The sequence below is a fragment of the Pelophylax lessonae genome (assembly GCF_965119305.1).
Source record: "Pelophylax lessonae genome assembly, chromosome: 2".
In the NCBI taxonomy this organism is placed as follows: domain Eukaryota; kingdom Metazoa; phylum Chordata; class Amphibia; order Anura; family Ranidae; genus Pelophylax; species Pelophylax lessonae.
The window spans coordinates 636,713,906-636,738,661 of NC_138769.1; the positions used below are offsets into that span (position 1 = coordinate 636,713,906).

A 24,756-nucleotide genomic window follows, 5' to 3' on the forward strand; every position below is an offset into this window, starting at 1 on the left:
TGACACCACCCCATTTGACACCACCCCATTTGGCCTGTATGCTTGGAGCTTTGATCGGAGTTGGAGCGCTGAGAGCCCCACCTCTGGGAGTTCCACACTCAGACCTTCGAGAGCCCTGCTTCTGGACCTCTGAGAGCACCATCTCTGGACCTATGAAAACGGGTGGTGAGCCCGGCTACTTGATAGGTCCTTCTCCCCATGGACTGCTTGTGGACAGTTATCCTAACCCTGACAGTCTGACTTGTTGTTTACCAACAGTATAGCTATACATTCACCTCCTGTACTAGATCCGCAGTCTCCAGTTATCTCCTGTATTAGATCTGCAGTCTCTAGTTATCTCCTGTATTAGGTCTGCAGTCTCTGGTTATATTCTGTATTAGATCTGCAGTCTCTGGTCGTCTCCTGCACTAGATCCGCAGTCTCTGGTCATCTCCTGCACTAGATCCGGAGTCTCTGGTCATCTCCTGCACGAGATCTGCAGTCTCTGGTCATCTCCTGCACTAGACCTGCAGTCCTTGGTTATCTTGTGCACTAGATCTGCAGTCTCTGGTCATCTCCTGCACGAGATCCGCAGTCTCTGGTCATCTCCTGCATGAGATCCACAGTCTCTGGTCATCTTCTGCACTAGATCTGCAGTCTCTGGTCATCTTCTGCACTAGATCCGCAGTATCTGGTCATCTTCTGCACTAGACCTGCAGTCCTTGGTTATCTTGTGCACTAGATCCGCAGTCTCTGGCCATCTCCTGCAATAGATTTGCAGTCTCTGGTCATCTCCTGCACTAGATCCGCAGTCTCTGGTCATCTCCTGCACTAGATCCGCAGTCTCTGGTCATCTCGTGCACTAGATCCGCAGTCTCTGGTCATCTCCTGCACTAGATCCGCAGTCTCTGGTCATCTCCTGCACTACATCCGCAGTCTCTGGGCATCTCCTGCACTAGATCCGCAGTCTCTGGTCATCTCCTGCACTACATCCGCAGTCTCTGGTCATCTGCACGAGATCTGCAGTCCTTGGTTATCTTGTGCACTAGATCCGCAGTCTCTAATCATCTCCTGGTCTAGATCCGCAGTCTCTGGTTATCTCCTGCACTAGATCTGCAGTCTCTGGTTATCTCCTGTATTAGAGCCGCAGTCTTTGGTTATCTCCCCTATTAGATATTCAGCCTTTGGTTATCTCCTGCTTTAGATCTGTAGTCTCTGGTCATCTCCTGTAGTATGTCTGCATTCTATGACAATCTCCTGTAGTATGTCTATCAGTGAGCAGTAATGATGTGCAGTAACCTCTAGTAATGAATCAGCAAGGAGAAATTATGTGCTGTAACCTCTAGAAACTAGTCAACAAGTGGTAATAATATGCTGTAACCTCTGGCAACCAATTGCAATTGCTGCCTGATCTGCTGCAGTAAACTGATTTTAAGTCTTCCGGCTATTATATGTCTAAGAGCGGTTGAGGGGCCCAAGAAAATGTTTGCCCAGAGTCTAATCAATATTAAAGACGGCCCTGATGCTGGTGCTCCTTAAAATGAATGTTGTCAGCTTATAACTATTCACTGAACTCAGTTACTGCCTCAGGTTACTGTGTGACTTTTTTCCATATTATCATTTAGTAATGAAGCATTTGAGCTGAATAAAAATGTTAATATGCTTTATTGGAATTTTACATGTGGCAGCTTGATAAAATGTTATCTGTAGGTTTAATATAAAGATGAATTCAGATGTGAAATGTATGCTGTTCAAAAGGGTATGCAAAAGTTTTATTTGTAAGTCACACTTTGCTTTTAATAAAATGATTATACTATATAAAAAGATGAAAAGAACAAAGCACTATATTTAACATGCAGGAACTATAGCAGCAAATTAGAATCCATCTTGTGCTGCTTTGACTTGACTATGGCTTACTGACCTTTGTGCTAACTGCTTTGATCTTTTAATAAGTTCACAATTTTAATTCCAATAGTTTTTATTGAATATTTCAAAATAAAACAAGGAACATATATAACCAATATAACCGATACAACAGGCGATGTTCATTTCTGGATAAGGAACATTACAAGTCACATTGCAGCAGTAGGTCAATTCTAAGAGCTAAGAGAGGAGGGAGAGGACCCAGCCCGACCAGCGCCAACCCCGGCCCCCATCCGGATCCCTCATCAACAGTCGGGGGCGACCGCAGGTCCGCGCCATCCCGAGAAGGGCCCTCGTCCCCGGGGGCCCTGCCCCAGGTTTCCCCCACCCGCGACCAAAACAGTGCAATATTACCTGGTGATGAACATCAACAACAGTAAAGAAAAAGGGGTAATAGTAAGGAGGTCAATAAAACATACTTTGCAGCTAAGTGGTATATCAGCTGTAAAATGCTGTAAATCAGGTTTTAGTACTGTCTGTCCCCTCATTAGGGGGATTGACCCTCTTTGTGTTCTCAAAATAATGTAAAAGAGAATGGGATTTTTAAGAGCCACAATTATTACACAAGATTAAAAAAATCAACAATCCCTTTTATTCATCAGTTAAACAACAGCCATAATCAGGTTTGATTCCACAACATAAGGTTAAATCTACATATTTAATGCTACAACAGATGTTACATTCTCTGCATTATTCGTCCAATTCACGACTTCTTCAGGTGTCTTGTAGCAAACTGAACTGTATACATTACACTGTTTTACATTATACACATATCATTTGTTGAGTCTTCCCTGGAATATACAATGGACACTTACCCAATTATTAGGATAAGAAGTGAAAAACACCATCTATATCTGTATTAGATTGTGGAGCACATCAATTTTGATGGTGATTATGGGGCTAAACAGGTGGCCATAGGAGAACCAAAGGGTCCAGGCTAATTAAATTAAAAGTATAAAGAAATCACTATCTATAATGGCTACATTTGCTCTTTGTTTTTAGTGTTTAAAAAAAATAGAAATGACTAGCGACAATCAAAGTACTTACATGGGGACCATATACATGTATTAAACCACCTGAGGGGCCCACACTCCAGGCCTCTACAGGTAAATGTTATAACTAAGTCACAAAAAAAACATAATGTTGAACAATTAGTAAGATAGTAATTTGCGGGGAGAACAATAGATCAGACATAAATAGCTGAGTGATATTATTAATATAATAGCTCCCCATGGCTTAAAAGTGGACAGCATATGTAATACTTTATAAATCAATAATACAAACAAAGGGATACAAGTGCATTATCCCCCCCCCCCCCCCCCCATATTGAGGATTGGTTTTTAAATGTCCCAAATAGAGGTAATTAATTGTAGCTGCCAATGGGACACGGATGGAAAAAAATAAAAACTGACAGGAGTTATTACCCTCCCCTACTATATCCAAAATGCGAAAATTAACTTTTAGTTCTACTTTTAATTCTGAGATAATAAGTTCATGTATTGAAATGTAAACTTCCAATAATGCCAGATCCAAATATGAGTGGGTCTGCTTTTGTGTCAAGTTGCTCAGCCTCCACTTCCTATCATGATCTTTAACTTACACATAACATCTTTATTAAGCAAGATATTGGAGGTAGAGTTGTCAAAGATCTTGTTTGGCTATCTATATTTCTGATGCATAAAAAACAAAAGGCACTAATAGGCAGATATTTTATGGTTTATTTATTGCTAAATTTTGTATTGTGCTTTTTTTTTTTTTAAAAATGCACAGCACTGAGAAATTAAATCTAACACAATGTTTGAGGTCTGTGACAGAAACCACACACACTGTGCTTGGGTGCTTCTGTTAGTATATCGCTTCCTCCAGTCTTGAAAATAGATATCAAGATATAGCTGCATATTGCAACCAAGAACTAGGCAGAACTTGTTTTAGCTGCACATCTGGAACTGTTTATTGAATAAACTCACACAGAATATATATCCCACAGGAGGACAGTCACCTACTGATCATATTACCCTAACAATACAAACTGCACACAGGAATATAATTACTCTTGAACTCTGTAGTTGTTGTCGGTACTGGGCAGAGATCAGTTGCACTCTGCCCTGTTGTCAGAACTTCTGCTGGAGATGCCACATCATCTGCTCCGGCTAACCGTTGGGAAGGAAAGACCATTTCCTCCGCGTTGGCTGACTGTTGGGGAGGGAGGACAACCACCTCCTCTCTTAAACTGTGGATCTGCTAATGAGGAGATGAGCCAGTTGCTCCATCTCTCAGACTCCTGGACTCCCACTATGAAGCGGTAATGACTTTCTTTGCTTCTAAGTCACTACACAGCCGTTGGGGTGTAACCATTTCATCTGCTCTGGCTGACTGTTGGTAAGGGGGTACGAAAACCTCCTCTCCCTTCTCCCCCTGGATCCTGATCTGCTGCTGGGAAATGACCGCCACCTTCTCACTTTGGGCCTCCGTAACTTCTGCACATGTGAGGCAGATGTCTTAGACCCTCTGTCCAGCTGTCAGAGCTTCAGCTGGAGAAGTGTCTTGGCTACTGGCAGGAAATCCCATGTCCCTTTTAGTGGTGTTGGAGAAAGGCCAGCTGCCTCTTCTCTCAGGAAGGCTGAAGCTGCTGTTGGTGTTGGGAAGACCTCAGTGATGTTTGGCCCTGATGCCAACTTTTCTGCTGGAGGCTCACCGGGTTTTTCTTCCTCAAGAGAAAAGTCTATTAAATCCCCAGTCTCTGGAATTGCTGAAAGTCCAGGGGACAGGCTGGTAGCACTTGGGCCCAGTGCCAACACTTTGGCGGGTGATTCATCATCCATAACATCCTCTGAAAAAAAATCAGTTAAATCCATGTGATTTGTGGCTGGGGATGAGGATGGCTTCTCCCGAGCCCTTGAACTGCAGCTGGGAAGATGAGCCAGCTGCTGGACAGACGCATTCCTCCATCCAATCTCGTATGCAGAAAAAGGTTTGTCAAGGTCAGTCAACATTTGCTGCATCCGCCACAAGAGCTCCAATTCCATAACTGCAGGTGGAGGTTGGCAAAGCAAACCCTTTGCTGACACTTCAGCCAGGCTTTCAGAACTGTCGGCTGGTACTTCTGGATAGTCCCAGGCTAAGGGAGCCCAGACCAGCTGCTGAGCAGAGTCTAGCAACCGTCTGTAGGCGATCTCCAGCTCCCATTCCTGATTGGCTAGAAACTCCAAACTTCCAGTGCACTTCCAAGACATTCAGCATCTCTTCTCTATATTCCAAGATTTCCTCCAAATGCCACTCCAGATCACTCCCAATGTCACGGTCCTTGGACAGCCTATCTAGTAACAGCCCCAGGCTGCCGTAGCCAAAGCCTTTCATTGGCACACTTGGGTTACATACCAGTGGAGAGCTCTGTAGCTCTTGTCCAAACGCATCTCCACCTGGATCAGCTTTTCATTCCTTTTGCGGTTGTTTCCCTAAAAACACTGTTCGCACTTCATACTGCGACCAGTACCTTCCCTGGATGGAGGGTGTGACAGTATTAATCATCACTGGGAGTGAAAGACTGATGGTTTGGATTGCTTCAAATGGGGTCTGTGTTTACAAGTGATGCTAATGTGTATTGTACTTCAATTTCAGACAGGCTCTCTCTATTGTTTGTGTATTGAGATAATGTGTATTGTGTTTCCTGCCTGTCCCATTGTTAAATGTTAATGACCTCACATTGTCCAGATGGCCAGCTAAAAAGTGTAGGTTAATTCTGTTTCTGTATACAATTTCATCTGCATATAATGTAAGCAGGCAGAGGGGAGGGATTGTGTACACTGTATGGGAATGTAAAACTCTTTTCTGGACGGTAACCTTGTGGGGGGAAAACTGTATAAAAGAGCAGCTGTACCATTAAAGTTTGAGTCATACTTCACCCTCAATCTAGAGTCCTGTCTCTTATTGGGGGAATCTGCTTCATGGGATTGCTACGCTCTTCATACTCCCATGAATAATCACTAAACTCTTGTAAGAGCTTGTTCCTGCTTCACTCTCTGGGGAAAGAGATGTTCACCCATGGGAACCTGGAGCCTTGTCGTAGGTCCAGGGTGGGTAGGGGACGGCGAAACCCCAACCAAGCTGCGGCGGTTCGTGGGGTCTGAGGTGGTTATGGTGTCTGGTGGAGTGCTTGGAGCCCTTGGGAAGCACTAGGAGCATCCGTCAATGGAGGTACCCAGTTGGGGTGCCAGTTGATTCATTACAGAGGGGAGGATTTTTCCCAGGTGTTGCCGCTCACAGGCTAGTGCTTCCTTCTACATTTCCCAGCGGATAGAATCATACCATCCCACCAGGACCTGCTTGGACACTAGTCCCCTGTGCTGTATCCGCATCTCTCGCAATCCCTCTTCCCTGGCGGCTGGTATCTGTACCTCTCCTCTCCTGCTATTCAGATCTTGGATCCATGTGGAGGGTTGGATGTCCCAGACTGCAGAAAGCATCCCACCGCTTGCCACCAATGTGATGGAACCGACCCACACTGTACTTGAGTGCTTCTGTCAGTATATTGCTTCCTCCAGTCTTGAAAATAGATATCAGATATTATAGTCGCATATTGCAAACAAGAACTAGGCAGAACTAATTTTAGCTGCAAATCGGGAACTGTTTATTGACAAAACTCACACAGAATATACAGTATCTCACAAAAGTGAGTACACCCCTCACATTTTTGTAAATATTTTATTATATCTTTTCATGTGACAACACTGAAGAAATTACACTTTGCTAAAATGTAAAGTAGTGAGTGTACAGCTTGTATAATCGTGTAAATTTGCTGTCCTCTCAAAATAACTCCGCACACAGCCATTATTGTCTAAACCACTGGCAACAAAAGTGAGTACACCCCTAAGTGAAAATGTCCAAATTGGGCCCAATTAGCCATTTTCCCTCCACAGTGTCATGTGACTTGATAATGTTACAAGGTCTCAGGTGTGAATGGGGAGATTTGTTGCTCTACATAAAGATGGTCTAGGCTATAAGAAGATTGCCAAGACCCTGAAACTGAGCTTATAGCATGGTGGCCAAGACCATACAGCGTTTAACAGGACAGGTTCCACTCAGAACAGGCCTGGCCATGGTTGACCAAAGAAGTTGAGTGCACGTGCTCAGCGTCATATCCAGAGGTCGTCATTGGGAAATAGACCTATGAGTGCTGCTAGCTTTGCTGCAGAAGTTGAAGGGGTGGGGGATAAGCCTGTCAGTGCTCAGACCATGTGCCGCACACTGCATCAAATTTGTCTGCATGGCTGTCATCCCAGAAGGATGTCTCTTCTAAAGATGATGCACAAGAAAGCAAAACAAACAGTTTGTTGAAGACAAGCAGACTAAGGACATGGATTACTGGAACCATGTCCTGTGGTCTGATGAGACCAAGAAAAGCTTACTTGGTTCAGATGGTGTCAAGATGTGTGGCAGCAACCAGGTGAGAAGTGCAAAAACAAGTGTGTCTTGCCTACAGACAAGCGTGGCGGTGGGAGCTTCATGGTCTGGGGCTGCATGAGTGCTGCTGGCACTGGGGAGCTACAGTTTATTGAGGGAACCATGAATGCCAACATGTACTGTGACATACTGAAGCAGAGCATGATCCCCTCCCTTCTGAGACTGGGCCGCAGGGCAGTATTCCAACATGATAATGACCCCAAACACACCTTTTTATATCATATGGTAATCATATTCATATGCAAATATAGTGTTGATTTGCATATGAATGTTTAGGGTCAACATCTTTACGGGACAAAGCTCCTGTACATGGGACAGCGGGACTAAGCTGAAAATGTGTGAAAGTCCTGCACCATCTGGGTCTGTTGGGAGGTATGCTACAAATTACCTGATCCTTTGCTTGATATCAGCTGAGTGGAGGCATGCCATGGGGATTCATTGTCAGTCCGAAAAGTGGTCGGATTAAGCGAATGTATAATGTTAGATATTTGTTGGTGTACATCCATAGCTCCCACCTTTCTCTCAACTGGAGCCAAATCCCTTTCTCCATCTTTTGTCCTCTTTTTAGACTGATATACTGTATTGACCTCTATAGAAAGTTACTATTTACCCATTAAAAGAGGAAGATGGGTCAAGATAACAACACTGAACTCTTTGGAAATAGGAATGTTTTCACATGACACATTCCATCATATATCTTAAAAATAAATGCACACCCTGCTGATGTGTAGTGCAGATATAGCTTAATATAGAGCTATTTATCCCAAACTGCATACAGTTTTAGGCTTTTTGACATTACTAGAGCACTGTTTGGAAGCCATGGAGTTCTATGAAGACAAGCTTGGGACCCAGCAAGCAAGTATAACCATTAAGATTATGACAAGATAGTACTAAAGAAATCAGAAAGCTTTGCAACTGAAATTCTTTGACACGTAATCACATATATACTTTAACTTAGTTTATTTCATTGTTTATTTGGAATTACCCATCAAATATATAAAAACCAAGCTCTGATCCTAAATCGGACTGTACCACAACTAGGGATGCACCGAAATGAAATTCTTGGCCGAAGCCGAATAATAATGAAATGTTTGGCCGAAGGCCGAACGCGGTGTTTCGCATTTTTTCCATTTATTTTGCCAATGTTTTGTCCTCTCTCTTGTCCTCTCATGTCTCTCTCTCTCTCTTGTCCTCTCATGTCTCTCTCCCTAAATGTTACTGTAGGGAATGGGATTCAGTGCACACTGCAGCCTTGTACCATAGGGTTAATGTTAGTGACACTGTAGGGATTGGGAAGGATGCTGGGAATGGAAATCAGGAAGCATGCAGGCAGCCTTGTAAATTTTAATTGCAGATACAGGGCACTGGGCAGGTCAGGGTTAATGTGGTAACATCAATTACTCAGTGACAGTCAGTCAGTGTCAGTGTGGACTCGATCAGATTATACCGTGACAGACAGTCTCTCATAGTGGTGGTAGTAGGAGGCTGGAGGTGGACTAGTAGGAGCCTGGAAAGGAGCACAGCCGCATACATACATTACTCACTCGTGCACTGCAGCCCGCCCCACACATTCAGTGAGTCTTACTCTCCTCCCTAGTTTTTTCAATGGCACATTCAGGAAGCCAATCACGCCGTGAGTAGCGGCACAGCGGAACCATTTAGGTGTGCAGGCACGCGCGATTGGTTCGCTGTGCAGCTAATCACGGCGTGATTGGCTTCCTGAATGTGCCATTGAAAAAACTAGGGAGGAGAGCAAGACTCACTGAATGTGTGGGGCGGGCTGCAGTGCACGAGTGAGTAATGTATGTATGCTCACAGCTGAAGTGTCCCGGCTTCCCCTGCCTAACACGGAAGTCTGTGAGTCCTCCTGTCCTCCTCCGAGTCCCTTCCCCCTGTAAATATCGTGACCTCGGCGATATGAATATCGCCTACGGCCACAGAACGATAGTCGATATCATATCGACTATCGTTCAGCCCTATTGTTCGGCACAAAATTATTCGGCCTTTTGACTTATTTGGCCGAACACCGAAAGTGCTATTTTTTCTATTTTCGGCCGAATAATGTTCGGCCGCCGAATATTCGGTGCATCCCTAACCACAACCTAACCTGCAACTTCTTATTTCTGCCAATGCCCAATCCACACTGCGAACAACCTTATAAAACTTTGCCCACTGCTATTCCCAAGCGAAAAAGTCAGTTGTTGTTTGGATTCCTTAGTTACATGGTTAGTCAGGTTGCAAGAAGACACAAGTCCATCCAGTTCCAGAGATACTATATATAAATGCAGCTAGGCCCATGTCACACTAGCACTTCTGTTGCTGGAAATGGTTTACTATTAACAGAAACTCTAAGAAACCATTCACCTTCTCCCGTGGCTTTGTCCATTGCTGGCTAAACCAGTGAAACATATGCTTTCCTGATCCCTCACTAGCTTTCAAGATGCAGTATTTTTTTCCGGCAAGGGAGCAATGTGCATTAGCTAGTCGTTAAAAAAAGCTATCAGAAGCAGAATTTGCCCATGGCTCTTAGTGTATGGCAATTTTGAGATCTTAGTGAACCTGCTGAAAGTGTTGATGGCATTATAAGAATATAAACTATTTGAACAGTTTAGAAACTTATTATCATTCAGGAGTGATTCCAGGCTGACTCTTTAACCAATGCTCAGAGAATACCGTCACCTTCTAGAGACGACACTGACAGATGTCTGTCTGCTTCTCTGCACACACCGATCAATTTTGAAATGAAGCAAGTAATTGGCTCTAATGCATTCAATTTAAAGCCATGCATGGAATAGTAAATTGAACTCTGCTCTGTCATTTCTTCTAGAGATACAGTCTATCAGCTCAGTCAGGAATTTTGTATGTTTATGTGTATTATTTATGGGCATTCATTTATGGTAATCATACCTATGTTTTCAAAATACCATAGAACAGCCCCAGTCAGAATGGAATCTGCATAATATGCGCCAATATGTACCTGACATTTTTCTAGAGGTCAGCTGCTTTAGTGACTGCAATGAATCAATCACACCTCAGTCATGCCCATCTATGCCTCATCACATCAGTGCTCATCCATGCCACGCCAGTGCTCATCCATGCCTCATCCATGCCACACCAGTGCTCATCCATGCCTCATCCATGCCACTCCAGTGCTCATCCATGCCACGCCAGTGCTCATCTGTGCCACATCCATGCCACGTCAGTGCTCATCCGTGCCACAGAAGTACTCATCCGTGCCACTACAGTGCCCTACAGTGCCTCACAAAAGTGTAATGGGTTGGCAGGAAATGATGTTGCTCCCTGAATGTTGGGCCTCTGTATGTGGCTAGGCTGTGTAAAAGTCTCACATGTGGTATCACCATACTCGGTAGGAGTAGCAGCATGTATTTTGGGGTATAATTGCAAGTATGCCTATACAATGTGTGAGAAATAACTTTGCTATATGACAATTTTGTGGAAAAAAAATCTTTATTTTGCAAAGAATTGTGGAAAAAAAATACAACTTCAAAAAACTCACCATGCCTCTTACTAAATACCTGGTGGTTATTTGTACATTCCTGGCTTCTTAGTGTGTCAACAAATGAGATGGGTCGATCAAGTTTTAATGATTGTCACCATAGCTTGTAGACTATATAACCTTCACAAAAACCAAATAATATATACTTATCTGTTTTTTTTTTTTTTAACCAAAGATATGTAGCAGTATAACTTTTGGCTAAAGGTTATGGAGAAAAATTACTAAATTTGCAAAATTGTAAAACCAAAATTAAGAAAAATGCATTTTTTAAAACAATCTTTTTAGTCTTTTTTCATTTATAGCGCAAATAAAACAAAAAAAAAAAAAAAAACAGTGATTATTAAATACCACCAAAAGAAAGCTCTATTTTTGTGAAAAAATTGACAAACATTTCATATGGGTACAGTAATGCATGACTGACTAATTGTCATTCAAAATGTGAGCGTACTGAAAGCTGAAAAATAGTCTGGTTAGGAAGAGGTTTAAGTGCCCAGTGGGTAAGTGGTTAAATACTTCCAGACAGAGGGGAGGGCTGTTACATGCAAGGAGGGAGGGGATTATGCTTGGGAATTACTTCTTCCTGAAATAGCCAAATTTTAGCAAATTTAAAGGCACATAGCAAGTAAATAAATAACATATCAAAATGAAATCACTTTGAGTAAACATTTAAAATACTAGATTTTTCTGTGCTGTACTCCTGCAAGAAGCGATTCCACAAAAGAAAGTAAAAGGCTCTGCCGTGTAACTATGCCACTAGTGGTAGCGTCGCCTTTGTCATCAGCCTAAAAATGCTTGCAAAAATACAACAAAAAATAACATTAGTGTATTGAATGGAAATACATACGAGACCTCTGAACATACCCCATTATAGAGTTAGTTCACATGTAATCATTATTTTGAGTTGACATTTTTCCTATCAAAATGTTCAATTCACAGGCATAAATACTGCATTGTTGCAGCACTGCCTTTTCTATGAAAAGTTAACATTTAACTGCTCAAAGTCTTATTTTCTAATAAACTGATATGTTCTTCTTTAGGCTGGGTTCACACTGATGCGAGTTGGATGCAGGTTTCCCTGCATCCAATTCGCATGACAGGAGAGTGTGACCCGCTCTCAATGGAGCTGGTTCACACAGGTCCGGGGCGGCCGTGGTTCGCATTGGAAAAGGGTCCTGTGTGTCTTTGGCTCTGTTTCAGGTGCGAATTCAGGCAAAAACTCAGACCTGATTTGCACTTGAACCAGTGAACAGGGACGCACCGGACCTCCTACTGTGAACAGCGGCTGCATCAGTATGAATCCAGCCTTGAGGTTTACTGTACTCATTGATTTTACTACTTTAATAGAGGGGACCTACTTATCCCTGAAGTGTAAGTGCTTTCTATTTGGCTTGTCCCCAATATACAGTAAAGGGGCGTCTTTTCATTACTTTCTTTGGAGTGTTGGTATTATTTACTTCCAGTGGCCCCTGGCATTAAATTCTAGGTTGAGTGCAATGGGCATGCAGTGCTGGAGGAGAGCATTAAAACAAGGCTGGATGCTTCTGCTGCCACCTGCCAACAGCAGATCTTTGTTGAAATGTCTTGAGTTTAGTATATGTTTACTTTGCAACCTGAAAAGGTGGTTTTCTTTAAAACACAAATTACTTTTTTTTGTGCTAGAATAATACAGGAATCTAGTCTAGAAGTTCTTTCTTCAAGGCTTCATAAATAATCCCTAATACATTGCAGGAAGAAGAGAGGCTCCGGTGATGAGTGCACTGTTGAATTTAAATCAGAGGTGTTCTTCATTTTGTAAAGGGCAGCTTATTTTACACCAAGCAACCTTACAGTTCCAGTGGTGTGAGATAAGTGTTGGTTTTGATGGAAATATGTGTAAAAAAATGAAGATAAAGCAACAGCGAGTTTACAATAATCTCTGATTAAATAGATATGCTTGGTCTGTTGTCCTGCTTTGTGCTATCCAGCATCTCAACACTTGTCAAGTTTCCATTTTTCTTCAGGGGATAATGAAAGACACATGAGGGGGTGTGAATGCAGAAATACAGAGTGACCAGTGTGATTTTATTCCCCTCCATTTTAAGATTAGTAAATGACTGATTAGGTTTGTATGCTGTAGCTAATTGCACTTTCTATAATATTCTTTGCTTCATTGAAAAACAATTTCTGGCAACAAGAGATTTCTGTCAGTGAACTTCTAATTTTATGCAGAAAACATTGTAATACTGTTAGATATTCCATACTGTCTACCTAAAACTGGAATTCCTGCCAAAAATGGACTAGATAAAACCAAAATTCTCATTAAAAGATAAAATAACATTGTCCACTTATGCAATAATATTTATTTATTCTCAACCCAGCCATTTCCACAATAGTTATTTTTTTTTTTTTTACTGCTAGATTCCTTAGTCTAGTGGCCATCATCAATTAGCTCACTGGTCCTGAGCCCAGGTTGTCCTGAACCCACTACAACCTGTGACTGGACAGTGAAAGCAGAAGCAGCTCAGTGATGAGCTCATCTTTCAATCACCCTGCTCTCACTTTCTATCAGCTTGCTTATTGTCAGCATACTTTATATGTATTCCATATATGAACTAATTGGCTCCTTTTGCTGCTTCTTCCTCTCGCATTGCAGCTCTGTTGTACAGGAATTGCCAGAGTCTGATGCCAGGTCAAATTCAGGCACCTACCACTGATTTAATTTAAAAAGTGATTTATTATGATAACAGATCTGTTTTTATTTGTGTCTTTTTTTAAAAAATCTGCCTACAGTTCAACTTTAACCACTTTACAACCGGAGGATTTTGCTGTCTTCGGTCCAGGCCACTTTTTGCGATTCGGCGCTGTGCGACTTCAACTGACAATTGCGCGGTCGTGCGACGCCGTACCCAAACGAAATTTACGTCCTTTTTCTCCCACAAACAGAGCTTTCTTTTGGTGGTATTTGATCACCTGTGCGATTTTTACTTTTTGCGCTATAAACAAAAAAAGAGCGTTTATTTTGAAAAAATAACAATATTTTTCACATTTTTTTATATGAAATTCCCCCCAAAAAAGATGTAAAAACCAATTTTTTTAAAAGTTTTTGGCCAATTTGTTTTATGCTACATATGTTTGGTAAAAAAAATCGCAATAAGCGTATTTTGATTGGTTTGCGCAAAAGTTATTGCGTTTACTAACAAAGGGAAAGATTTCTGTCATTTTTGGTGTTTTTTTTTTTAACGCGTAATGGCGGCGATCTGCGATTTTTTTTGCGGGACTGCGACATTGCGGCGGACAGACCGGACCCCTGACTGACATTTTTGACACTTTTGGGGGTACCAGTGACATTACTGCAGTAATCAGTGCTATATATATGCACTGTTACTGTAAAAATGACACTGGCAGGGAAGGGGTTAATTTTATTGGAGAGGGAGGGGTTAATGTATGCCTGGTGCTTACTGACGTGTAGGGGGGGAGGTGACTATGTGATTCATGGACAGATCGGATGTCCAGCTATGCTGAACAGTCCGATCTGTCACTCCCTGTCACTATGGAGATCCGCCCGCTGTGTTTACACACAGCGGGCGGATCTCCAGACTCGATCCCCGACGATCGGGTAAGAGCAGCGGCGATCGCCGCTGCTCCTCCCCTGGCCCGACTCCCGCTGTGAATGAAAACAGCGGGAGCGAGCCTCCGGCGGCGCGCAAGCGCCGCCCAGAAGGGGAGGAGTCCAGTCACGTTAATACTACGTGACTGGACGGGAACGAGCCACTCTGCCGCAGTACTATTACCGTGAGCGGTAGTAGAGTGGTTAATCTTCTATAATAATGTATATTAAGTTAAACATTTTGGCAGGGTATGAAAATAATAGATTCATACGGAATACAATCACAGGATTTACATTTCATATGAGAAGAAAAGACTTAACTGGGGTTAAGTCTTCTAAATAGCTGAGGAGCCCTATCCCCTATTTCTGCGCTGGCCTCAAGCACCCCTGCATGAGACTGAAGATGATTTGGCTGCTGTTCCCATCATGCAGGAAAGTACTATACAGTACATTCATAACCAGTTACAATCCGTTTTACCAAGATTCTTAGCCAATTGCATCTGATAATGTAGCATGGCTATATCACATATACTGCATGATAAGGTATATACTACAAGCATGTTCTTAAACAGAAGAAGGAGAAAACGCGGTGCCAAGCCGTCAGTTGTACATCAGGATTTAGTTAACAGTGTACGTTAAAATATAATAAAATTGCACTCACAAAAGTCGCTTAAAACAGGCATATAACAAGCTCTATGTAGAGTCGCCAATGCAGAATCCACTCCCAACAGAGACTGCTAAGATAACAGGAGAGCTGTGGAAGCCAGAGATCCAGGCAAACTACCAGAGAACTTCCACAGGAGCCTCGAGAAAGGAGCCTCTTTGTGGCTGACAAAGGAGGCATAGTTTGGCTTCCAAAACATGTTCCTGGCTGGCTACAGATTCTGTGGCATCTGTGGCTACTTTGACAGCTCCTTTCTCGAGTTTACTGTGGCAGTTCTGGTGGTTTGCTTGGATCCCTGGCTTCCACAGTGCTCCTGTGATCTTTGTGGTCTCTGTCAGGAGTGGACTCCCACTGGTTTGAAGTGACTTTTGTAAGTGCAATTTTTTTGTATTTTAACTAGGGATCGACCGATTATCGGCAACATCGATATATCGGGGGCCGATATGCACTTTCCCCGATATATCGGAATCGACCCTGGAAGTTACCGGTATTGCCGATATTTTTGTGACATCATTGCACATGTTGTGCTGCACACGTTCTGCCTTCTAAGACTGCCTCCCAAGCCTGCGTGGCACATACGTGACGTCATTCTCCACGCGCTGCACACATTCTGCCTTCTAAGACCGCCTCCCATGCCTTGGACAGTCTCGTGTGCAGCCAGCTTTAGTCCGGTCATGGTGCTCAGTGCTCACGGTGCCAGCCAGCCACCCACAGGCCCTGGCCACAACAGAATAGGGTGCCAGCAGCCAGCCACCCACCCCACAACAGGGTTCCAGCAAGCCAGCCACCCAGATGACACCACGCTAGCCACCTGCCACCACACAGTGTTCCAGAAAGCCAGCCACCCACAACAGGCCAGGGTGAGTGACACCAAGCCAGCCACCCACAACAGGTTGACCCCAAGCCAGCCACCCACCACAGTGTTCCAGCAAGCAAGCCACCCACAACAGGGTGACACCAAGGCAGCCACCCACCCCAGTGTTCCAGCAAGCCAGCCACGCACAACAGGGTGACACCAAGCCAGCCACCCACCACAGTGTTCCAGCAAGCCAGCCACACTACCAGGTGTCAGCCACCAACTCACAACAGGGTGACAGCAGCCAGCCACCCGAACAACAGGGTGCCAGCAAGCCACCCACACTGCCAGGCATCAGCCACCGACCCAAAACAGGGTGCCAGCCAGCCACCCAAACTGCCAGGCATCAGCCACCAACCCGCAACAGGGTGACAGCAGCCAGCCACCCCACAACAGGGTGCCAGCAAGCCACCCACACTGCCAGGCGTCAGCCACCGACCGAAAACAGGGTGCCAGCCAGCCACCCAAACTGCCAGTTGTCAGCCACCGACCCGCAACAGGATGATAGCAGCCAGCTACCCCACAACAGGGTGCCAGCAAGCCACCCACACTGCCAGGCATCAGCCACTGACCCACAACAGGGTGCCAGCAAGCCACCCACACTGCCAGGTGTCAGCCACAGACCCACAACAGGGTGACAGCAGTCAGCCACCCCACAACAGGGTGCCAGCAAGTCACCCACACTGCCAGGCGTCAGCCACTGACCCAAAACAGGGTCCCAGCCAGCCACCCAAACTGCTAGGCGTCAGCCACCAACCCGCAACAGGGTGACAGCAGCCAGCCACCCCACAATAGGGTGCCAGCAAGCCACCCACACTGCCAGGCGTCAGCCACCGACCCACAACAGGGTGCCAGCAAGCCACCCAAACTGCCAGGCGTCAGCCACCGACCCAACACAGGGTGCCAACAAGCCACCACACTGCCAGGCGTCGGCCACCGACCCAACACAGGGTGCCAACAAGCTACCCACACTGCCAGGCGTCAGCCACCGACCGAAAACATAGTGCCACCAAGCCACCCACACTGCCAGGCGTCAGCCACCGACCGACCCACAACAGGGTGCCAGCAAGCCACCCACAGGGTGCCAGGCCAGCAGCCAGCCATTTTTTAAACTTTATTGTCTCTTTCAAATTGCAATGGAGATGGATGAGGACATAAAAAGTAAAAGTGTGGTCTGGGACTATTTCTCGTCTCAACCATTTCCAGGAAAAGCAGCAGTGTGCAACACATGCACAAACAATATAAGCATGGGATAAGTAACTGCAAAAAACAAAAATACGTCAAATCTTTGGACCATCTAAGAGTTCATCATAATCAATTATATCATGCAGCACAGAAAAACAAAATGAATATCAATTTGATTTTAAAATACCTCCTCCACTATCCCAGGCAAAAATAACAGATATGTTTATGAAAGTAAAAACAGGTGTCACTGTCTAGATTCAGATGGAAGATCCCAACTGCTGAACAGAGTAATCACAGAGATGATTGTCACTGATAACCAGACATTTACAATGGTGTCTGACTCAGGATTTAAGTGGTTGATGTCCATACTTGAGCCAAGCTACACACTCAAGAGTGAGAAATATTATCGAACCGAAATGCTGGGAAAGATTCACCCAGAGGTCATTGAGAAAGTAAAGGCTATGCTGCAACCAGAGAATGCTGGCAACTCACTCTCATTCACGACTGAGTGCTGGTCAGGACAGAGTCAGAGTCACTAATGATTCTTACATGCCACTTCATTGACAGCGGATGGACAAAAAGGCAATTGGTGTTGAATACAAAGTGATGGAAGGATCCCACACTGAGTACAGTAGAGAAAACTTTCTAGGCATGCTTGAAGACTGGGGAATTAACAAAGACTGGGTGATGATTTTGCTACTTCGAGACAGTGGAGCAAACAAGCAGAAAGGAATGAGGCTTGCTGATATGTCATACCTCAGTTTTATGGCACACAACACCCTTCAACTTTCAAATGATGGTCTGTCAAGCCAAAGAGCTTTGATTGATATATGTTTTGAGAAGCATGACGAGATTAAAAATGTTGTGCTTGCAAGTCTTTTGAATCCTCGATACAAAAATCATGCTTTCTCTTCTGATGATGTATTGGCTAAAGCAAAACAATGGCTGACAGAAGATATTCAATAGGAGGTGCAGGAGGTTCCTGCTGAAAAGATAAGTCCAGAACAGCATTTTTATAATCTGAAAGAGCAGCATGCTGCAAAAAACAGAAAAATGTCCAAAAATACGACAACGAACAGAAGAGAATCTTATTCATCGTGGTCGAATTGATCAGGACATTTTCAGTGTTTTATTGGGGCCTAATGCAGAGGATTCAATTTCTTCTGAATCTGCAATAATGAGCCTGGATGATGAACTTCATCTCTATTTGAAGGAACCAGTAATTGACAGAAGAAGTGGTGATCCTCTTCAGTGGTGGAAAGAAAATGAGGCACGCTACAAAAGACTTGCTTCCCATGCTAGAAGATACCTATCTGTCTTTGCTCCTCTGTCCTCCTCTCCTCCTGTACCAAGTGAGCATGTTAATGAAGTGGCAGCATTATATGAACAAAACAGAAGCCGTTTAACAGGTGACCATGGACATGCTAAAATGTTCTGCTTTCTGCAGTATAATATTTTACTTAACTGGGAGTATCAAAAAGTGTAGTAGTAGTGTCCACTGCAATCCACTGTCTAGCTTTTTTCTAGAAGTTTCTGCAGTTTCTGCAGTTTTCTGCAGCAGTAGTCCACTGACTCCAGTCCAATCCACTATCTAGCTGTTGCCTAGCTTTTTTTCTAGTAGTTTTGCACTGACTGCAGTAGTTGCCCTACTTCAGCGGCAGTCCACTGACTCCAGTCCAATCCACTGTCTAGCTGTTGCCTAGCTTTTTTTCTAGCAGTTTTTGCACTGACTGCAGTAGTTGCAGTGAGTGCCCTACTGAAGCGGTGGTCCACGGTCTCCAATCCAATCCACGGTCTAGCTGTTGCCTAGCTTTTTTGTCTAGCAGTTTTGCACTGACTGCACTGCAGTAGGGAATTAAAATGATTGCAGTGAATGAGTGCACTACTGCAGCAGTTTATTATGCATTAATGCACAATCAGATGATGTGAAACAGATGTCCCTGCAAGTGAAGTTTTCCTATCCGTTTTCACGCAGTTAAGGTTTGAAGAACAAGCCCTTAATGTTAAAAATGTTAATAAATAAAGATTAACATGTTCAGTAACAGATTTTTTTCGAAATTTGTGTTTATTTTGCAAAATTTCAAATGTACAAAAATATCAGCCAATACCGATATGCGATCGCCAAAATATTGGTATTGGCAACGAAAATAACGATATCGGTCGATCACTAAACATACACTGATGAATAAATCCTGCTACACCATTGGTGGCTTGGCGCTTCTTTCTCCCTTTATTTTGTTGCAGCGTTCGGATTCCCAGCCCGTCCAAAGAGGCAGCCTAACTCCAGCCAGCTGTGCCAACAAGAGACTATCCACTGATTGAATAAAGCTCAGCCCCCTTGGGTAATATATGCCTATTTATACATGCATATACACTATATTGTCAAAAGTATTGGGAAGCCTGCCTTTACACGCACCATGAACATGGTCCCAGTCTTAGTTCTTAGGGTTCAATTTTGAGTTGGCCCACCCTTTACAGCTTCAACTCTTGTGGAAAGACTGTCCACAAAGTTTAGGAGTGTGTCTATGGGAATGTTTGACCATTCTTCCAGAAGCGCATTTGTGAGGTCAGGCACTGATGTTGGAAAAGAAGGCCTGGCTTGCAGTCTCCGCTCTAAATCATTCCAAAGGTGTTCTATTGGTTGAGGTCAGGACTCTGTGCTGGCCAGTCAAGTTGTTTCACCCCAAACTCGCTCATCTTTTTTTTTTATTGACCAGTACTTATGACAATATAGTATATGTTTGTAATTTTATATCACTGCTTATTAGCATTATTTGAGGTTTACCTACTCTCATCTGATGTCTGTATAGTCCCTCATACACCATTCAGTCTGATTAGGATCATCCCTTGATTGTAACAAGTGTGGCGCTGAGTGTTTTTCTCTTTAGTGTTCTTAACTTAACATGTGTGCTTGCTTTTTATTGTGTGTGCAGGTAAGGCCGCAGTTCAGGCATGGTGCTGGAACCAAGGAACACACTGGCCTGTAATTTCTCAGAATAATCCCCCATTTACATTGACTGCGGCTTTGAAATTGCACAATTTCAAAGCCACGTGTCAGTGCGACTTTGAAGACATCCGTGTGGCTTCATGCACGGATGTCTATTCAAGTTGCACCCGAAATCAGCAAAAGTAGTGCATGTGCATGTACTAATTTTTCAAATCGATACGGCACCGCAAAGTCGGCGTCTAACTGATTTGATTAGTGGAATGGCCAGGAATAGAATGTGACCTGTCATGCGATTTGACCTGTCAAATCGCATGACAAGTGGCTCTAATGTGAATGGAGTTTTTAGCTGTTGGGGAGAATAGCTGCCCAGAGTGAACCAACCATAGATGTTTTTTTCTACTAGGCATTCATTAAAACAAACTAAACAATGTTAAATAACAATGCTCAAAAATCATTTTTATGCTAGGAATATGCTGGTCATCAGATGCATGGGAGAAAATACTTGAACAAGCAGTGAAATATTTTCTAAAATTATCCAATTGTGTTTGATTATCTAATGCTAGATATTTTTATTTTGGAGATGCTCAAGAAAGGCTTTAAATTTCAGTCATTTTGAATCGAAGTAGCCAACTACACAAAATGCACTTTTTAGAAGTCCACAAACTGAAAAGGAATCGGTGCAGTCACATTTCTATTTTTTCTTCTTCCAGTGTGAGAAGATTTTGGTTATTTTAGCAGATCAGTTGCTTTGCTGCCCTCCACTGGAAATTCTCAAGACTACAGCTGTTGTTTGTACCACTGTTATAAATGCATCGTGATATCATTTTATTACGATGAGTTCCATCATTGCAGTAGGTTATTGCAGTTTTATTAAAATATTCTAATGTGTTAGTTTTTATATTCCTTTTCCTTTTTAACTTGCAGGCTAATGGATAATCAGATCCTGTGTGTCATCACAGATGTATAGGTGAAAGAATCTTATACAACCATCTTTATTAAGTGATTTCAATGCGCCTTTTTATGAAATACATTTGAAGCTTTATTTGTTTACAAGTTCTGTGGAATAACCCGTGTTAATATTGAAATCATCGATGACCTACTCTTAGGACTGGTTCACATCAGATGCTTTCTAGTGCATTAAACGCATCCAGAATGCATGCACAGCTAACGCAATGTTTTCCAATCACCAGAGTTCACACCAGTGTGTTCAGTTCCATTGTTTAAAAAAAAAAAAACATAGAGCAGCATGCAGTTTTTTCCCACAGAATGTGTCAAAATGAATTGAAACAATCTGAAATTCACATAAACGCAAGTGGGGCAGGGAATGATTTTTCAACTGTTGTAAGAAAGGGAAAATCAACACACTGGAATATATTGCAACCACACTAGAAACACTTCTAAAAATGTGTGTACATGTGCATGCAGAAATGCACCCAGAATGCTAGAATTGTGATGTCGGTAAGTTCTTAAAGAGGAAGTAAAGCTTCCTGTGTAACTTGTACCTATAGGTAAGCCTATGATAAGGCTTACCTATAAGTACTGTAAATACCTCTTAAACATGCACTGTTTAGGAGATATTTACTTTGTATGCAGCCAATGACCTCACTGGCATATGTGCTCTGAAGGAACAACTGCCCGTGCCGTGAACGGTGGCTCCCGTGTGCATGCGCAGGAGTGACGTCATCGCAGCTCCGGCCAATCAGATGGCCAGAGGACACGAACCCAGAAGGAAGACGGGTTAACATGTCAGCGGTGTGCGGATGCCGCTGCGGGGGTTTCGTTCTAAGGTAAGTATTTCATAATGAGCTAGTATACAATGCATACTAGCTCATTATGCCTTTGTCTTCAGGTTTTTATTTCTCTTTCGTTCATTGATGGACACAGATCCAGATCTTCCTGACCATTGGGTTATGCTGCCCCCTACAGGAGTAGGACACTAGGCAGGAAAAAACTTTACCATGCCTTTGGGGCAGTCCCAGGGTATATACTCCCACTTGCTGCTATAGGAGTTTTTTTTCTGCCTAGTCAGGACCTAGTTCCTTGCTGGGATCTCTGGTCCTAACATTTTTTCCTTTTTAAACAGATTTTTTTCTTCTTTTTTTATTTTCTGTTCTGTGAGAACTACAATCAACTGCTGGACGTGGCGACGCCCTTGATATTCCAGATCCTTACGGTCTCCTCAGTTCGGCCAGTGAGGGACAATTTTGAAAAAATAACAATATTTTTCTACTTTGACAGTTAAAAAATATCCAATATATTTAATTTTTGTCATATATTTAGGCCAAAATGTATTTAGCTACATGTCTTTGACAAAAAAATTCTCAATGAGCGTATTTTTAACCGCTTTATGACTGGAAGGTTTTACCCCATTTCTGACCAGACCATATTTTGCGATTCGGCACTGCTTTACTTTAACGGACAATTGCGCGGTCGTGCAACGATGTACCCAAATTAAATTTATGCCTTTTTTTCCCCACAAATAGAGCTTTCTTTTGGTGGTATTTGATCACCTGTGCGATTTTTACTTTTTGCGCTATAAACAAACAAAGAGCGACAATTTTGAAAAAACAACAATATTTTTCACATTTTTTTACATGAAATTCCCCCCCAAAAAAAATTTGTTTTCTGCTACATATTTTTGGTAAAAAAAATCGCAATAAGCGTATTTTGATTGGTTTGCGCAAAAGTTATTGCGTTTACTAAGGGAAAGATTTGTCATTTTTGGTGTTTTTTTTTTTTAACGAGTAATGGCGGCGATCTGCGATTTTTCTTTTTTTTTGCGGGACTGCGACATTGCGGCGGACAGATCGGACCCTTGACTGACATTTTTGACACTTTTGGGGGTACCAGTGACATTACTACAGTAATCAGTGCTATACATATGCACTGTTACTGTAAAAATGACACTGGCAGGGAAGGGGTTCATTTTTATTAGAGAGGGAGGGGTTAATGTATGCCTGGTGCTTACTAACGTGTGGGGGGGAGGTGACTGAGTGACACAGGGACAGATCGCAGGTTCAGCTATGCTGAACGCTGCAATCTGACCCTGGCTGTAACTTAGGAGATCCGCCCGCTTTGTTTACACAAGCGGCGGATTTCCACACTAGATCCCCGACGATCGGGGAAGAGCGGCGGTGATCACCGCCGCTCCTCCCCTGGTCCGACTCCCGCTGTAACTGAATACAGCGGGGGCGAGCTTCCCCGAGAGAGGGGAATGTCTGGTGACGTAGGTCTACGTCACTAGATGATAACGAGCCACTTTGCCGCAGTACAGTCAACGTGACTGGTCGGCAAGTGGTTAACACTGCTTTGGGACATCCAAATGGTTAAGACGATCAGGAATTGTGTCCATTAATGAACGAAAGAGATTTTTGGCTTACCATCCATTTCTCTGATGTTCATTGATGGACACAGCACCCACCCCTCTGTGGAGTTGTAATTCTTCTGACACTGGTTGTAATAAAACTGAGTGAGTATAGCAGAGAGAGGGAGTATACCCCCTGGGACTGCCCATAGGCATAACCCAAATTTTTTCTGCCTAGTGTCCTACTCCTGTAGGGGGCAGTATAACCCAACGATTAAAAAGATCAGTGCCTTACAAGTGTAATGTATGCTGCTTTCATTTACAGATCTTATCAGGGAGGAGAAACAGCTGCCCCGCTGTTCTGTGTGTTTGTAAACACAGATCTCTGTGCTGTGATAGAACCTGACAAAGGTTCTAACTCTCCCGCATTTTATCCCCCTAAGTAAAAATGGCTTTAGATGCCCTTTAAATAACATATACATAAATCATCTTGTGAAAATTGTGTACTTTAGGACCCATTGTCACGCCATGATATTTTACAATACTGTAGAATTAAAAAAGCATTAATGTGAACAGACTTTTTTCTGCCTCTGAATCAGTCTAATTTTCATGTAGATTGTTCATTATTGCTATATATATATATATATATATATATATATATATATATATATATATATACATATACATACATAAAGTATTTTCTTTGTATTTCCTTACAGAAAAATGAAAAAGATGGGTTGCCTATTCAAATTCCATTAGGTAAGATATTTCAGTGTTTTATTCATTTTTTTAACACATGATGGGAAATGTAGAAATAATGCTTGTCTTCTGGTAATCATTATCTAGTTAGAGGGATGTATGAAAAGCATGCTTTATGAATAATCTGCTGTTGACCTTAAGTTATACTATGATAAAGATAAAAAATATCAAATGAACTTGTCTGATTTGTGTTATCTGTATAAACTGCTGCCTTTCGATGGGCATCAGTTCTCTAAACATTGAGTTTGTGCCATCTACTTTCCCTTCATTTTGCAACAAAAAGTGATCACCTTCTTTATGGTGGACTGGTTTACAAAAGGTATCCCCTTTGCCATGGTTGATTAGTGAGGTTAAAGAGAACCCTGCTCTCTCACGTCTAATTTCAGTGCTGAAATAATGATAGCAACAATAAAAATACTTTCTTCAAAATGTGGTATTTGACACACTTTTAAAGTGTCACTGAACCCACATCATAAACCACTATCAATAAATGCTATAGTACATGCTGTTCATACTCGCTCAGTGACTATGAAATTCGATTTCTGTATTCTGCAAAAAAATTGGTTGATCCTGCTG

General features: G+C 42.9%; 1 protein-coding gene across 1 annotated transcript in view; it reads left to right on the plus strand.

The window, feature by feature from the left end:
* B3GLCT (beta 3-glucosyltransferase) overlaps positions 1–24,756 on the plus strand; it is a 1,154,157-nt gene that overhangs the window by 342,503 nt on the left and 786,898 nt on the right. The window contains exon 3 of the mRNA XM_082244867.1: positions 24,141–24,180. Coding sequence (XP_082100993.1) covers positions 24,141–24,180 — 40 coding nt within the window. The remainder of the gene's footprint in view (positions 1–24,140; positions 24,181–24,756) is intronic.